The 16,713-nt window shown below is 37.0% G+C and overlaps 1 protein-coding gene and 1 pseudogene across 1 annotated transcript; both read left to right on the forward strand.

The window, feature by feature from the left end:
• The first annotated feature begins 9,710 nt into the window (after window positions 1-9,710).
• On the forward strand, window positions 9,711-13,875 carry LOC121226853 (linoleate 9S-lipoxygenase 5-like; annotated as a pseudogene).
• A 572-nt stretch (window positions 13,876-14,447) lies between these two features.
• Window positions 14,448-15,352, forward strand: LOC107927765 (photosystem I reaction center subunit II, chloroplastic). Its single transcript, XM_016858873.2, has one exon. The coding sequence runs from the start codon at window positions 14,568-14,570 to the stop codon at window positions 15,210-15,212; it is 645 nt and encodes a 214-aa protein (XP_016714362.2). The 5' UTR covers window positions 14,448-14,567; the 3' UTR covers window positions 15,213-15,352.
• Window positions 15,353-16,713: the final 1,361 nt, after the last annotated feature.

A 16,713-nucleotide genomic window follows, 5' to 3' on the forward strand; every position in this document is an offset into this window, starting at 1 on the left:
GTCTTGGTATCTCCAAACGGTGATCATTATCCTTTCACCAGTAAACTAGATTTTGATTGCACAAATAACATGGCGGAATATGAAGCATGTATCATGGGAATCCGCGCGGCTATGGAACGCAAAATCAAGGTACTTGAGGTATATGGGGATTCGGCATTGGTAATTCATCAGCTCAAAGGCGAATGGGAAACAAGAGACCCTAAGTTGATTAGTTACCGAAGGATAGTCCTAGAATTGATTGAGGAGTTTGACGACATCACTTTTTGTTATCTCCCACGAGACGAGAATCAGATGGCCGACGCTTTAGCTACATTGGCTTCCATGATCAAAGTAAATAGACCAGAGGATGTGAAGCCTATCCAAATGAGCATTTATGATGCTCCAGCCCACTGTTGTAATATTGACGAGGAAGAAGAAAAGGACGACAACCCTTGGTATCAGGACATATTGCGATACGTGAAAAATTGTGAATACCCAAACCAAGCAACTGAGAATGACAAAAGAATGTTGAGGAGGCTGGCCAGTGGTTACGTCTTAGATGGGGAAATCCTGTACAAAAGAGGAAAAGATCAGGTGCTGTTAAGATGTGTAGACGCTGTGGAGGCCAAGCAGATCTTGGAAGAAGTCCATGATGGCATTTGTGGAACACACGCTAACGGTTTCACAATGGCCAGACAGATCATGAGATTTGGATATTATTGGTCTACCATGGAAGGAGACTGCATCAAGTATGCTAAGAAGTGCCATAAATGCCAGATTTACGGAGACAAAATTCATGTGCCTCCATCACCTCTTCACGTCATGACTTCCCCATGGCCTTTCTCCATGTGGGGCATGGACGTCATTGGGCCGATATCGCCAAAGGCTTCAAACGGACATCGTTTCATTTTTGTAGTGATTGACTACTTTACTAAGTGGGTAGAGGCTACTTCTTACGCCAACGTCACAAAGACAGCTGTCAGCAAGTTTTTAAAGAAGGAAATCATATGTCGGTATGGAATGCCTGAAAGGATCATATCAGACAACGCATTAAATTTGAATAATAGCACGATAGCAGAGGTTTGTAATCAATTCAAGATCAAGCACCACAACTCATCGCCATATCGTCCGAAGATGAATGGTGCGGTGGAGGCAGCCAATAAAAATATCAAAAAGATTGTGGGGAAAATGACTGAGACCTATAGAGATTGGCACGAGAAGTTGCCATTCGCCCTCTATGCTTATCGAACATCCGTCAGGACTTCTACCGGGGCAACACCATTCTCTTTGGTTTATGGGATGGAGGCAGTGCTACCAATTGAGGTTGAAATTCCCTCTCTCCGAGTTTTTTCAGAACTAAAGTTAGATGAAGCAGAATGGGTCCAAGCCCGATATGATCAGCTGAACTTGATTGAGGAAAAGAGGTTAAGAGCTATCCGTCATGGTCAAATGTACCAGAAACGAATGATGCGAGCTTACAATAAGAAAGTTCGTCCTAGAAACTTCCATGAAGGGGACTTGGTACTGAAGAAGATCCTTCCCATACAAAAGGACTTCAGAGGAAAGTGGATGCCAAACTGGGAGGGACCTTATGTAGTAAAAAAGGCCTTTTCAGGAGGGGCATTAATTTTAACTGGGATGGATGGCAAAAGCTTGCCCAATCCTGTGAATTCGGATTCAGTGAAGAGGTACTTTGCCTAAAAAAAAAAAAAAAAAAAAAAAAAAAAAAAAAAAAAAAAAAAGGGAGAGGCCAAGGCGAAAACCCGCAAAGGGCACCTTGAGACCAAAGGGGCTTTGAATTGAAAACCCAGGAATGGGCAATTCGAATTTTCGATCAAAGTTGAGGCATAGAGTAGTTTTGTCTTCTCCGAATTAACAAGAAGGAGAGATGCTACATCTTGGGGCATCAACAAAGTCTTTTAGGATTTCTAAACACAGAGTTTGTGCAGAGGAGCTCATGCTGCGATATCTGGAGCACCTTTTTTTTATCTTATCTTAGCAAAATTTGCTATTTGTTCATTTAGAGCTCTGCTCCCAATAAAATTCCATCTTATTCATTGTGATAATCTTTTTCATCATATCTCAGCAAAGTTTGCTATCTTGATTGATTTATTCATTTCGAGCTTTGCTCTCAGCAAAATTTTATTTTGTCCATTTTGATAATCTTTCAAGCATTTTTCCTTGAAATAACGATTAATGGATTGACGATACACATGCAGAAGGAGTTCTGCGTATTACTCTGAAAGTTTCTAAATAATACAAGGACCTGAAACAGGACTATTGTTTAGAACTAACCAAACCTAAGGGTTGGAAACATTTGAGAAATGATAGTCTAAATAGCGTCTATTTCTTTGGGTTTTCTGTCAAACTGGCTGAACAAGGAGACATCAATGATAGAACCTTGATGAACAATGAGGAATGACAACCTAAGCATTAAAAATGGATCATTCTCATGACATTCTACAAATGTAATACATACACATCTAGTTAGGAGCATTTGATTCATTCTGATCATGTCATCCTAAACACTAGGCATAAATAGGTCCATGAAATGGATTTTGCAGGTCATGTTCCCCAGAGAACAGATCAAAGAAACAAATCCTATACCCCTGAAGTTACAGTGGGATAGATTGAAGTCATTAAAGCAGATCTTATCTTCCTATATTGGTAGGAAGTAAATCGACGACGCAGATCTTGTCTTCCCATACTGGTGGCGAAGTAGATCGCAGAAAACAGATCTTGTCTTCATGTACTGGCGTGAAGTAGATCGAAGGTAGCAGATCTTATCTTCCTATATTGGTAGGAAGTAGATCGACGACGCAGATCTTGTCTTCCCATACTGGTGGCGAAGTAGATCGCAGAAAACAGATCTTGTCTTCATGTACTGGCGTGAAGTAGATCGAAGGTAGCAGATCTTATCTTCCTATATTGGTAGGAAGTAGATCGACGACGCAGATCTTGTCTTCCCATACTGGTGGCGAAGTAGATCGCAGAAACAGATCTTGTCTTCATGTATTGGCGTGAAGTAGATCGAAGATAGCAGGTCCTATCTTCCTATATTGGTAGAAAGTGGATCGAGGATGCAGATCTTGTCTTCCCATACTGGTGGCGAAGTAGATTGCAGAAAGCAGATCTTGTCTTCATGTATTGGCGTGAAGTAGATCAAAGGTAGCAGATCCGGTCTTCCTATATTGGTAGGAAGTGGATTGACGATGCAGATCTTGTCTTCCCATACTGGTGGTGAAGTAGATCGAAGAAAGCAGATCGAAGATGGCGGATTTTACCTCCTGATTACGGTGGAGTACATTGAAGCTGATAGTTCTATCTCCCGGGCAAGAAATAGATCGAAGATAGCTGATCCTATCTTCCTATATTGGTAGGAAATGGATCGAAGATGCAGATCTTGTCTTCCCATATTGGTGGCGAAGTAGATCGAAGAGAGCAGATCTTGTCTTCATGTATTGGCGTGAAGTAGATCGAAGATAGCTGATCCTATCTTCCTATATTGGTAGGAAATGGATCGAAGATGCAGATCTTGTCTTCCCATATTGGTGGCGAAGTAGATCGAAGAGAGCAGATCTTGTCTTCATGTATTGGCGTGAAGTAGATCGAAGATAGCTGATCCTGTCTTCCTATATTGGTAGGAAGTGGATCGAAAATACAGATCTTGTCTTCCCATATTGGTGGCGAAGTAGATCGCAGGAAGTAGATCTTGTCTTCATGTATTGGCGTGAAGTAGATCGAAGATAGCAGGTCCTATCTTCCTATATTGATAGGAGGTGGATCCAAGATACAATCTTATCCCCCTAAGCAGTAGGGTAACAGGCTGAATTTACAGATCTTAACCCCCTAAGTAGTAGGGTAACAAGCTGGAAATCAAATATCTTCTCCCTGAAATGGCGTTGGAGCGGCTAAAAGCCACAACAGATCTCCTTGAAGTCTCAGTAGATTGAAAATCACAGACTTATCTCCCCGAAGTTGCAGTAGAGCAGATCCAAACAAACCTTATCTTCCTAAAGTTACAACGGAGCGGTTTAAAATAGCAAGACTTATCTCCCCGAGGTTGCAGTAGAGCATAATAAAGCTACCTGAAGAATAATGAGCACCAAAGAAGTCAGACTCGGCGACCAGGCAAATTGGTCTTTCCTGAAAGTCTTTGCTCTATTCTCGTTACACGACAATGAGCAAAGAGGGGCAGCTGTACAAGCCCAATTATGCCTGGCCCAAACTAAATTACCCAAACCCAATTTACATCAAACCCTAGCCCAAATAATAAGCCCATTTGCTTAAGATTTTTCAGCAACCCTAGCCTCCTTCAGCCTCAGCCGCCGCATGCCTTTTCCTCTGCCACGCCGTTGCCCATACCCTGCTCCACTATAGCGGCGCACTAGCCCATGCTCTCCACGCACGCGTCTGGCCCTCCATACCCTGCAAATGAAACAGGCACCAAGACAGAGCAGGCGACAAGGAGCAATGGCCAGAATTTTAAAAAAAATGTGTTGTATAGAAATGGCTATAAAGGCCAGATCCGAATGTAGAGGAGGGGGGCTCTTTTTTTCTTTTCTCTGGACTGAGCAGTGTAAAAAATTCGAAAAATCTCAAAAAGATTTCAACAACCAATATACCAAAGTTAAAACCTCATAAGTAGCATAGATCAAACATCAAAAAGGGGAAATTTAAACGCCCTAAAATCGGAAACGCTACTAGCAAACAAGAGAAAGAGGAAGAGAACAACGGCAAGACAAGTCAAGGTCTCTGATATTTTCCCGTTTCTTTTTATCTTCAGATTTACACTCATTTGTATATGCATATAATAAAATACAAAAAAAGAGAGGATTTTTTACCTAAGGCGATTTCCGGCCACCGTGTGCGGTGGCCGGCGCGGTGGAGCTGTGACGGCGTGCGGCGGCTTTCCTGGCCGGTTTCTGGGCTTCTCCAGAGAGAAAAATCCCTTTCTCCCTTTTTTTTTTTCTAAGACTCAGCTGAAATGAAAATAAGAAAGGAAATCTAACTTTTATACTGTTAATGAAACGGCGACGTTTTGCGAAATTGACCCAGGGGATAAAACGACGTCGTTTTGCCCTGGGTCGGACGGACCCGACCTGACCCACGAGGAGGATCCGCGTGTTTTTGCGGAAGGGTCTAATTGCGCGAATGACCCTTCCGCTTTTCTAAACTTTTGCGATCAGGTTTTCATTCTTTTTAAATTGGCATAAAATTCAAGCGCATTTTTTATTTCGATCCCCACTAAACGCTGCGTTTCGAGAGGACAGGATATTTGTACTCTTAATCCTTCCCGTGTTTTAGCGTGTTCCAATTGGTCCTTTTCTTATATATATTTCTTTTAAAATTCCCCCTAACCTTCTTTTTATTTCGATTTTCATCCCTTTTACTTCTCATCATTATTTATTTTAATTTCAATATTATTCATACTAATATATCCTATTAACGTTACTATTATTATATTTTTAGTATTTTATTATTGTTATTCTACTTAATACTAACCTGTATATGTTATGTAGTATTATTAAGGGTTTAATATCATTATTTTGTTAGTATATTTGTATATCACCAATGCATTCTTTAAATATATATACATTTACGCGTATATCCTAAAATTATATTACACATATTTGTTTTATATATATTTATCTACGTATATTATGTTTCTATTTTAATATATTTTACATATAGTAGTTAGATATAGTTCTTATACATTTCCATGTACATATTTCTATACCATCTTATGTATATATTTACCTATATTTTCGTATTTATGAATATATCTTTAATACATATAAGTATATATTTATTATTAATAGATGTTTTCAACATTATTATTATATATATTATGTGAATATTTTAACATTACATTATATATGTATTTATATATATTACGCATATATATATACCCTTCTTTTTATTATTATATTTTTTACTTATATATGTAGATATACGTACTTATACCTACTTAAATATATTTTTCACATTTCATAATTCTTATATATTTACATGTATTTATGCATATTTTACATCATATACATACTTATATATTTTATACTCTTAAAAATGTTTTTTTGTATATTTCACATATTTTATAATTTATATACATATATTTTATATTATCACGATTTGTAAATATATAAATACACATTTACATTTTCTTATAATATTTACCGATTTTATATATATGTACATGCTTATCTATGTTTTCATGTTCTGTAATTTATACATATTTCTTATTTTATGGTTTTAAATTATACATGCACATATATATTTTACATAATTGTATTCATTGTCATCATTGTTATTTGGAGTTTGTTTATTTATCCATGTACACTTGTGCTTTTTCTAAAACGTTAGTTCTATTTATTTATTTGTATGCTTTGTTTATGTAATCGCCTCGTCATTTCATTTTGCCTATTGTATTGTTGTTACTCACTTTACTTTGCTTACCTTGTCATATTCGTTATTGTTTCGTCAGGCATTAACACCAAACATCAAAAGGAAATTTTTCTAAATAAGGCAATGTTTCGCGTTTGGAAAATCGAGAAAACGTGCCCTAACGTGCTGGGTTTCGATTTCTCGTTCGACTAAATAGCCAAATATCCTCTTAAAGCTTCAAAATATGGTTTCATTAAACTATAAGGCGATCTTGGTTTCGATGGTTTAGAGTATCGTGTCCTAACGTGCTGGATGTGATATTCCTTCGGAACAAGAGAATCTTATATTTCAATTCACGTTATCAGAGTTTTCCTTTAAGGATCGTATTTTTAAAACTCTTCAAATTTTCAATTTTCGACACTAAGACACTAATTAATCAACTAGGTACCAATTTTGGGCGTATCGAGGGTGCTAATCCTTCCTCGTGCGTAACCGACTCCCGAACCCGTTTTTTTTTGAATTTCATAGACCAAAGTCTTTGTTTTAATAAAAATTAAATCGTTTATTAAAAACAACCACTTTTCAAGGTGACCCGATCACACCTCATCAAAAAAGGATTGGTGGCGACTCCCGTTTTCGTTTTTTTAAATCCAAGTCGACCCCGTTTTCATTCAAAAAAATGGTGTCAACAATAATGATTCAGTTTCATACAAATTCAAAGCTTGAATCAAACCATTATATAGACAACAGTCGAAACAATGGCTAAATATTATCAACAACAGTCATATAAAAAGGTTCAACGCCACATCAAAATGTCATGAAATAAACAAACAAACAAAAAAAGTGCTTTGCTTGAGTACAAATATACAAATAAAGCACATAAAGCTTAGAACCCTAGCTTGGTACGACACTAGTGCCTATGCTTCGCATTGTACTTGTAGTGCACCAAAAACACACCAGTTTCGAAGCGACTAGAGACCGAAGATGGTGAGAGATTTACCTAACCTAAGAAAGCTTGATGAACTGATGAAGAAGAAGAAGGAAGGGTTTAATTTAGGGTTTTTTAAAGAAGAAGAATAGATTTGGTATTTGGGGGTTTGAATGGATGGACAATGGAGCTTGGAGGGTTTGACTTGAGGGAAATTGGGAAAATGTTGAGACTGGTTGGTTGGCGCAGGCGAGCTTTGAGGGAAAAATAAAAGGGTTTGTGCTTGGGAAATATAAATTTAAAATTTAAAATAATAAAATTTGTATTCAATTTATTTGAATTATTTGACTTATTCGAATTTGAAAATTCAACTCGAGTTGAACTCAAAATTTAAAAAAATTCTAGTTGCTTCAATTAACTCAATTCAAATAATTCAAAAATTAAACTTCTTTTTCAATTTTTTCGAGTCGAATCAAATTTTTCTCACCCTGTATTTAATAGTGAAAACATTGCCAATTGACTCTTAGTTCGATTGGCATGACGTTATTGTCAATGCAAAAGGATGTGGGTTTGAGGGCGCTGAAGCGTATTATCCTCCTATTTATGGGTCGGGGAGGGGCTATGGGTAGCTCTAAACATTATGCTAAAAAGAAAATATATGATTAGAACTTATAATGGGAATTACTAATTGAATTCGATAACTTTTTACATTGTAATTTCTATATCTTTTTTTATCCATTTTAGTTATAAATATATTAGTTTTTCCTTCTAATTGGTCCATAAATTTAGATTTTGTTAAGATATGACGACGTGATACTTCCAGGTTGTGCCAAATCGCTTTATATAAATTTTTAGATAATGAAGTGACATAATCGTAAAGTATGACATCATAACAATATAATGAAATCCAAGTTCGGAGATCAATTTAAGACAAATTATCAAATTCTCAAACTAATGTGGACCAACAAAAAGATTTTAGGGATCAAATTAAAATAAAAGTTACCAACTTTATTCCTTATATTATTTATTAATTATTCTTAACCACTTTTGGGGAAACCTAAGGTTAACTTACCAAAGAAAAGAAAAAGAAAAGGATAATAATAGAAAATTAATTAATGAACATGGCTGCTAACGAAAACAAAGTATATGTCACCTAAAAAAGTAGACCATGTGTGAGAACCTATGGGGGCATTAAAAAAAAAGCATGTATAAAAGGCAATATACACCTTTTTTATAGCTTCAGCCTTTTATGTATAAAAAGTATGGGTTAATGGCATTAAACACCCTTGAACTATGACTTATTATAATTTGGTCATTAAACTTTAAATTATTCTAATTACATCTTTAAATTATTGAAAATATGTCAATTTAGTCCTTTTGTCTCTAATATCATTAATTTAACTATTAAATGACATGTCCAGATCTTATGTGACACAAATTAAAAAATTAATATTGTAAAAATAGATGTTTTAAAAATATTAATTTTGAAGTTTTTGAAACTTTTACTGAAACTTTATCATTAACTTTTTTTTCAAATTTACTTTATTTTTATTTTTTTTTAAAAATATGCTACAAAATTCTATATTTCTTTAAAAATTTTATTTTAAACTTAGTTATGTAAGATGTAATGTGCTATTTAATGATTTTAGTAATGAAATGACCTAATTGATATAACAGTAAATGTTTGGGATATAATTAAATTTTTTAAAAATTTAGAGACGAATTGAAAAAGAGAGTAATAATTTACGTTTGGTGTAATTATCTGTAAAAGAATAAACATTGGTACTGTTTCTTCGGTAGAAAGAATTCCACAAGTAGACCAATACACGTTGACCCACACTGTGCTGGCATCAGGTCCTTTAATTATCTACTAATTAAGAGAGAAATCCTCGGGTTATGGTTTTGATTCTAAATTAGTTCATAAAATTTCAAAACATTCTGATTTAGTCCTCAAAGGATTAATGTTGTTTTAGTCTTTTCTTTGACCTAGCTATTTGCTTGGGTATTAAAAATTAGTAGAGAATATTTGAAAAATATGGATTAAATTTAAAAGAGGTGTTTGCTTTTTTCATGGTTGGTTTGGATACAATGCGTTGAAAAAATAGACGAAGATGAATATGAGTCCACAAGAGTATGTACACACGTGGTAAAAAAAAATTGATCTATGTGTTTTAAATATGTTCCACGTCATATCTAAACTAATAGTTAAACTGATGAAACAATTTTATCAATACAACATTAATACTTTGAGGACTCACTGAAAAATAATTTAGAAATTTCATTAAAGGCCAGGGACCTTTGATGAAATTAACCCAACAAAGAAACTATGAAAACCTTAAAAGGCCAAAAAGGACATTGTCACTAGTTGTCACAAGGAAGTATTTAAAGGCCTTGACTTCGTCCATCCAATTCCAAGTCAAGAAAAAACCCATACAAACTCCTGTTTTCACCCTTCACTTAACACCTTTGTCTTTAAAAAATCTTGGTTTCTCTCTTTCAATTCAGTTATCAACCAATTTGAAATAGAAAAGAAAGCTTAAATATTTTGCTTTGGGTTTTTTTTTCTGGGTGGTACTGTTATGTTCAACAAAACAATGGTGAAGTGTTGTGGGAAGCCAGAAACAAATGATAAAGGCATGGTGGAAGAGAAGAAGAACAAGAACAAGATCAAAGGAGCATTGGTTTTGATGAAAAAAAATGTGTTGGACGTTAGTGATTTGAAATCTTCTTTACTTGATCGAGTTCATGAGTTGCTTGGCAAAGGTGTTTCTTTGCAGCTTATCAGTGCTGTTCATACAGACCCTGGTTAGTTTTTGCAAGACTTAACCTTCTTTTTTTTTTTCCTCTTTTTCCATTTTTTGTTAGCTCATTCTGGTAGAAAAGTTGAGTATAATTTAACTTTAATCATATTTGTTTGGTTTTGTGGTTTTAATCTTAAACTGTTTGTTGCTTGTTTGATGAAATAACTGAGAAAAACTGGAACAGACATTTGGTTTTAAAGTCTTTTAAGCAATGCTCACCATGTCACTGTTGCATTACTTATTTAAATCTTGCAAGCAAGGGGAAGAAGAATTACAGTACTTGTTGATGTCATGTATTACCCCTTGGCTCTGCCAGCTCACTGGGGTCGAGTCAGACCATGCATACACTCTTCAGTTGCCATGGTGGTCCTATTCTGTGAAATCATTAGGGCTGTCGGCAGATTCAATACTAGACTTGTTGAGGGTCCGACCCTCAACAAGTAGTATTAGATTTTTTGTTGAGGGTCCGACAATACTGAAATCATGAGACACTTTGTGTTTCAGCCAATGGGTTGAGAGGGAAGCTAGGCAAGCCTGTATATTTGGAGAAATGGGTCACAACAAAGGCACCATTAACGGCAGGGAGACCAAGCTTGATGTTGAATTCGAATGGGATGAATCCATGGGTGTCCCTGGAGCTTTCATGATAAAAAACAATCACCATAGTCAATTCTATCTCGGGACCCTCACTCTTGAAGATGTTCCAGGCCATGGCCGCCTACAATTTGTTTGCAATTCATGGGTGTATCCAGCTCATCGCTACAATCACCATCGCGTTTTCTTCTCCAACAAGGTAACTTCGTCTTCATATCCTAACGTCATTTGTTGTCCAGTTGTTGAATAATTTTTTGATGTATTTGATGTTAGACCTACCTTCCATGTCAAACACCGGAACCGTTACGCAAGTATAGGGAAGAAGAACTGGTGAATCTTAGAGGAAATGGAAAAGGAAAAGGAAAGCTCAATGAATGGGATAGAGTATATGGTTATGATTATTACAATGACTTGGGAATGCCCGAAAGGGGTGTCCATTTTGCTCGTCCGGTTCTCGGTGGATCACCAGCGCTTCCTTATCCTAGAAGAGGGAGAACTGGTCGGAAACCACACAAGAAAGGTCAGTCTATGTTTAGCATAAAGCAACATTTATGGAAGCAAATCTAATGTAATATTTTGTTTTACCATTGTAACAGATCCTAATACAGAGAGCAGGCTATCTCTTCTAAACTCAAACATTTATGTTCCACGAGATGAACGGTTTAACATGGTGAAGTTTTCGGATTTTCTTGCCTATGCATTCAAATCATTATTTCAAGTATTGGTCCCAGAGATTGCAGCATTAGGGGACAAAACTATAAATGAGTTCGATTCTTTTCAAGATATACTTGACCTATATGAGGGTGGTATAAAGCTACCAAATAATGACACTCTTAAGAAGATAAAGGATTGCCTGCCGTGGGAGATGATCAAGGAACTTGTTCGTAACGACGGCGAGAGATTGATGAAATTTCCAATGCCTGCTGTCATCAATGGTATATACAAAAATTTCCCCATCTAACCCTTAATTCCAAAGAAGTTGGCTTTGCTTATTATACGTATGGTTGCAGATAATAGGTCCGCTTGGAGGACGGATGAAGAGTTTGCAAGAGAAACTCTAGCCGGCGTTAACCCGGTCGTCATCAGCCGCCTCGAGGTAAATTTAACGTGTTAATGTTCTTTTATTTCTTTCTTATGTAAATAAGTAACTGTTAACTTTTATGTAGGAATTTCCCCCGGCCAGCAAGCTTGATCCTAGTGTATACGGGAACCAGAACAGTACCATTACGAAGGAACACATCGAGATGAACATGAATGGACTCACAGTCGAAGAAGTACTGTCTGTTCATACTTCATTTGGTTTTTGCTACTGTCACCAAATTGCAACAAGTACTAATTGTTTGCTTTGATCATATTTAATTTTAGGCTCTGAAAGGCAACAAACTGTTCATATTGGACCATCACGACGCGTTGATGCCGTACATACGATGGATAAACTCGACTAGCACGAAGACATACGCGACAAGAACTCTATTCTTACTGCAAGATGATGGCATGCTGAAGCCGTTGGCAATCGAGTTGAGCTTGCCACATCCACAAGGGGATAGCCATGGTGCTGTCAGCAAAGTTTCACCCCAGCAGTGGACGGAATCGAAGGTTCGATCTGGCAGTTGGCTAAAGCGTATGCTGCCGTGAATGATTCTGCTACCATCAGCTCATTTCTCATTGGTAATGAATGGTGATGAAATGCCAAAGCTCAATGTGGAAAGTTGAAAACACATGCTGGCTACCATCAACTATGGAAAGTTGTCTATGATTTTTTACAATGGTTCTTTTCCTTTTGTTTGCAGGCTGAAAACACATGCTGTGATTGAGCCATTCATAATTGCGAGTAATAGACAGTTGAGTGTGGTTCACCCCATATATAAGCTCTTGCATCCCCATTTCCGGGACACAATGAACATAAATGCGTTGGCCCGTCAGATCCTCATCAATGCTGGTGGGGTGCTCGAGTTGACAGTGTTTCCAGGGAAATATGCCATGGAAATGTCTGCTTTTGTTTACAAGAACTGGGTCTTCACTGACCAAGCTCTCCCGGTTGATCTCATTAAGAGGTAAGCCGCAGCTTTTGTTTTAGTCCCTCTTTTATAATATTATTAGTCGGTCCAAATTGATAATAATGTTAACTGCTACCTTAAAATAATGACATGGATTTTTTTTGTCGATGATCTTTCAGAGGAATGGCGGTTCGGGACTCAAGCTGCCCCTTTGGCCTAAAACTTTTGATAGAGGACTATCCTTATGCTGTTGATGGGTTAGAAATATGGTCAGCCATTGAAACTTGGGTCACTGAGTACTGCTTATTTTACTACCCTTCTGATGAAGTACTGAAAGAGGACACCGAGATCCAATCATGGTGGACCGAGATTCGAAACGAGGGTCATGGTGATTTGAAACACGAACCATGGTGGCCCGAGATGAAGACACGAGCCGAGCTCATTCAAGCATGCACAATCATCATATGGATAGCTTCTGCATTGCACGCGGCTGTCAACTTTGGGCAATACCCTTATGCAGGCTATCTCCCCAACAGGCCGACGGTTAGCCGTCGCTTCATGCCCGAACCAGGCACTGACGAGTACGCTGAACTCGAGAAGGACCCCGACTTGGCCTTCCTCAAAACAATCACGCCACAGTTCCAAACGCTCCTTGGTGTGTCCCTTATCGAGATCTTATCACGGCACACAACCGATGAAATATACCTCGGGCAGCGTGATACACCCAAATGGACTTCTGACAATGAACCCTTAGCTGCTTTCGAAAGATTCGGAAAGAAGCTAGTAGAAATCGAAAAGACAGTCACGGAAAGGAACAACGATGGTAGATTGAAGAACAGAATCGGACCGGTGAAGGTGCCATACACATTGCTTTTCCCCAACACCTCAGATTACTCAAAAGAAGGTGGACTCACAGGCAAGGGAATCCCAAACAGCATCTCAATCTAAATCTCAAGTTAATACATGTTCCTTAAGGATCAAGGAACTGCATAGGCATTTGCATTTTTATGTTTAGTTTCTTGACATTCAAGTAATGTCAAGAGTTGTGCATATGCTTAGCTATGTTGTGAAAAAACAAATTTGTTGTTTGACTGTTTACACTGGCATGGTATAGCATTATTACAATGGCATGAGGCAAGATATCCAGCTTGTAGATGAAATGTGAATCACCAACAATATAATTATAATCCCACATTGCTAGCTGATACATATTTATAATATCTTACTTTGGTTAAATATAGACCAAATCTTTTGTTCAAGTTTAGAATTTAAATTAATCTTTCCATCAGCTTAACTGCTAGTTTAAAGTTAAACATAAGTTTAGATTTGACATAAACATTTTCTAAGTACATGAATTAAAATATGATTAATATTTAGGAGGTTATTTTGCTCTGATTAGATCCAAGCTGTACATGTGAATTTAAATTATAAATTTTTGAAGGTCAAAAGGTAAATTTATCATTATACTAATTTATAATTTCCAAGGGACTAAAATTCGCACTCGACAATTGACCAAATGTGTTTAACATACAAACCAATCCTGAGGTTTGATAAAGTCCTGGTTAATACAATATTGATCCTTGTTAATACAATATTGATCCTTTAAAATTTCGATTATAAAGTTTTAAAGTTTGGGATTAATTTAGGGACTTAGGTGAATTAGCCCTATATATAAAAAAAAAAGAAAAGAAAAGGGTAAGATATGGGTAAGCCTAAGTATCAAAATCATATATTATAATTGGTCCAACACATCTCACCTTATCCATTGCCACCATTTCCACCACTTATTCTCTATGGCCAATTCTTTGATCCCATCATCTTCACAAAACCAAGCTTTGTAAGCACAAACAAGCAAATTCACTAGCCACCCATCTCCCTATTCCAATGGCAATGGCAACCCAAGCCTCCCTCTTCACTCCATCAACCCTCCGCACCCCAAAATCCGGCGACCGCATCGCCGCCGTGTTACGGAAACAACCACCATTCCTAACACTCCCTAGCTTCAAGTCCCCAAAAATCATCATCGCCCCACGCACCATCAAAGCCGAAGCAACCGAAGAGAAAGCCGAGACAACCGCCACAAAGGAAGCACCAGTCGGTTTCACCCCACCAGAGCTGGACCCAAACACCCCATCACCGATCTTCGGCGGCAGCACCGGCGGGCTTTTACGCAAAGCACAAGTGGAAGAGTTTTACGTCATCACATGGGAGTCACCCAAGGAACAAATCTTCGAGATGCCAACAGGTGGTGCAGCCATCATGAGACAAGGTCCGAACCTGCTGAAATTGGCTCGTAAAGAGCAGTGCTTGGCTCTTGGGACTAGGCTTAGGTCTAAGTACAAGATCAAGTATCAGTTTTATAGGGTGTTCCCTAATGGTGAGGTTCAATATTTGCACCCTAAAGATGGGGTGTACCCTGAGAAGGTGAACCCTGGTCGACAAGGTGTGGGACAGAACTTTAGGAGCATTGGGAAGAATGTTAGCCCTATCGAGGTTAAGTTCACTGGCAAACAAGTCTATGATCTGTAATAAATTTATGTTCATGTTTTGAGATGTTTTATTTAATGGTGATTGTTGCAATTTAAATACACTTTTTCAAATAGTTGCATGATTTTGCATGTTTCTAGCTTGATGCAGAATATATACTTCTATGTGTAGATTTTAAGATACTTATAATTTGTACGATGTTATTAAGCTTATTACTATGAAATATGATAAAATTATATTTTGACTTCTCAAAAATTTATAATCCAAAATTTTAACCCATTAAATTTCATTTCCATGCTAATCTGTAATTACAGAAAATCATGATCTTTATAAGAGGCAAAAAGAAAATAGCAAACAAAATCATTGTTACTGGCCTTTATGGGTGTTGTTGAAGCTGATTCAGTTAAGTCCCGAGCTTGATACAGAGCAATTAGGCCACCTGACATTGTTAGGACCTTTCACTTTAAGCACCGGATTGTACTCAAAAAAGTTGGCCGCCGGAGCTCGAATCCCGTGCTTATCGTCGGCATCAACGGAATCTTTGGTAAGTACATGATGAAACCTAATGTGTACCATATACAATGTCCTTTTCTCTATTCTTCTATCTGCATTAACTTCCTTTATACAAGATAACCAAATAGCAACTTTGATGCTAATTGTAGTTTTAGCCCCTCTACTATGCTAAATTTTGGGTTGAATTCTTTTATGTTGACATAATTTTCATCTACTTTTATAATATAATTAGTAGGTTTAAATTGATAATACAGTCAGCTCAACATAATTTAGATTCGCTTAAAAATCTAGACAATCATGTTCAGCTAGTAATAAATTTACAAGCCAACTAAATACTTAAAAGTTATCATAAAAGAAATCATGTCTTCACTTTAACGACAATAGCTAATAAAAGGACCAATTATACCAAATTAAGGTAAAAATACCATAGAGGCTTTTTTACTAGTAATTGAATTGCATTTTGTCCCTTTTACTAAAAAATGAGCAAATTAGTTGTTGTACATTAATTAAAGAACAAAATAGTCTTGTTAAAATTTCATCTATTTCTACGGTTAAAAACTAGTTTTGTATATCAGCATGAGGTACATGTGGCACACCATCTGTCACTGTTTGGTTATTCCGTTAGCTACAGCCGGTTTTAACAGCACCAATGGATGAAATTTTTACCAAAAAGAACCAATTGTACAGGGACTAATTTACCCATTTTATTAGTAGAAGGATAAAATACATCTGATTCCTAGTACCATAATACTTTACCACTAAATTAAAGCAAAATGGATTAAATCTCGAATTTCAGCATAGTACAGGATGAAAACCCGAATTAAACCCATCTTTAATAAGACTGCATACCTGCTGGTCCATGTAGCCCAAAGGTCATCACCCCTGCTTTGATCAGTATATACCCCCCTGCCCATTTCTCAGACTTGTTATAGGGTGTAACCCACACATTATACTCAGTGAACCCGCTCGAATCTGCGGATAATCATCGTTGGTCATAAGTGGACTGGCGACCGATCCCGGGATTCAACCG

Source organism: Gossypium hirsutum, unplaced genomic scaffold (genome assembly GCF_007990345.1).
Source record: "Gossypium hirsutum isolate 1008001.06 unplaced genomic scaffold, Gossypium_hirsutum_v2.1 scaffold_522, whole genome shotgun sequence".
Taxonomy (NCBI): domain Eukaryota; kingdom Viridiplantae; phylum Streptophyta; class Magnoliopsida; order Malvales; family Malvaceae; genus Gossypium; species Gossypium hirsutum.

What these genes read in the sequence shown, in the direction of transcription:
- LOC107927765 (XM_016858873.2), top strand. Translation starts at nt 14,568, where the DNA reads ATGGCAATGGCAACCCAAGCCTCCCTCTTCACTCCATCAACCCTCCGC.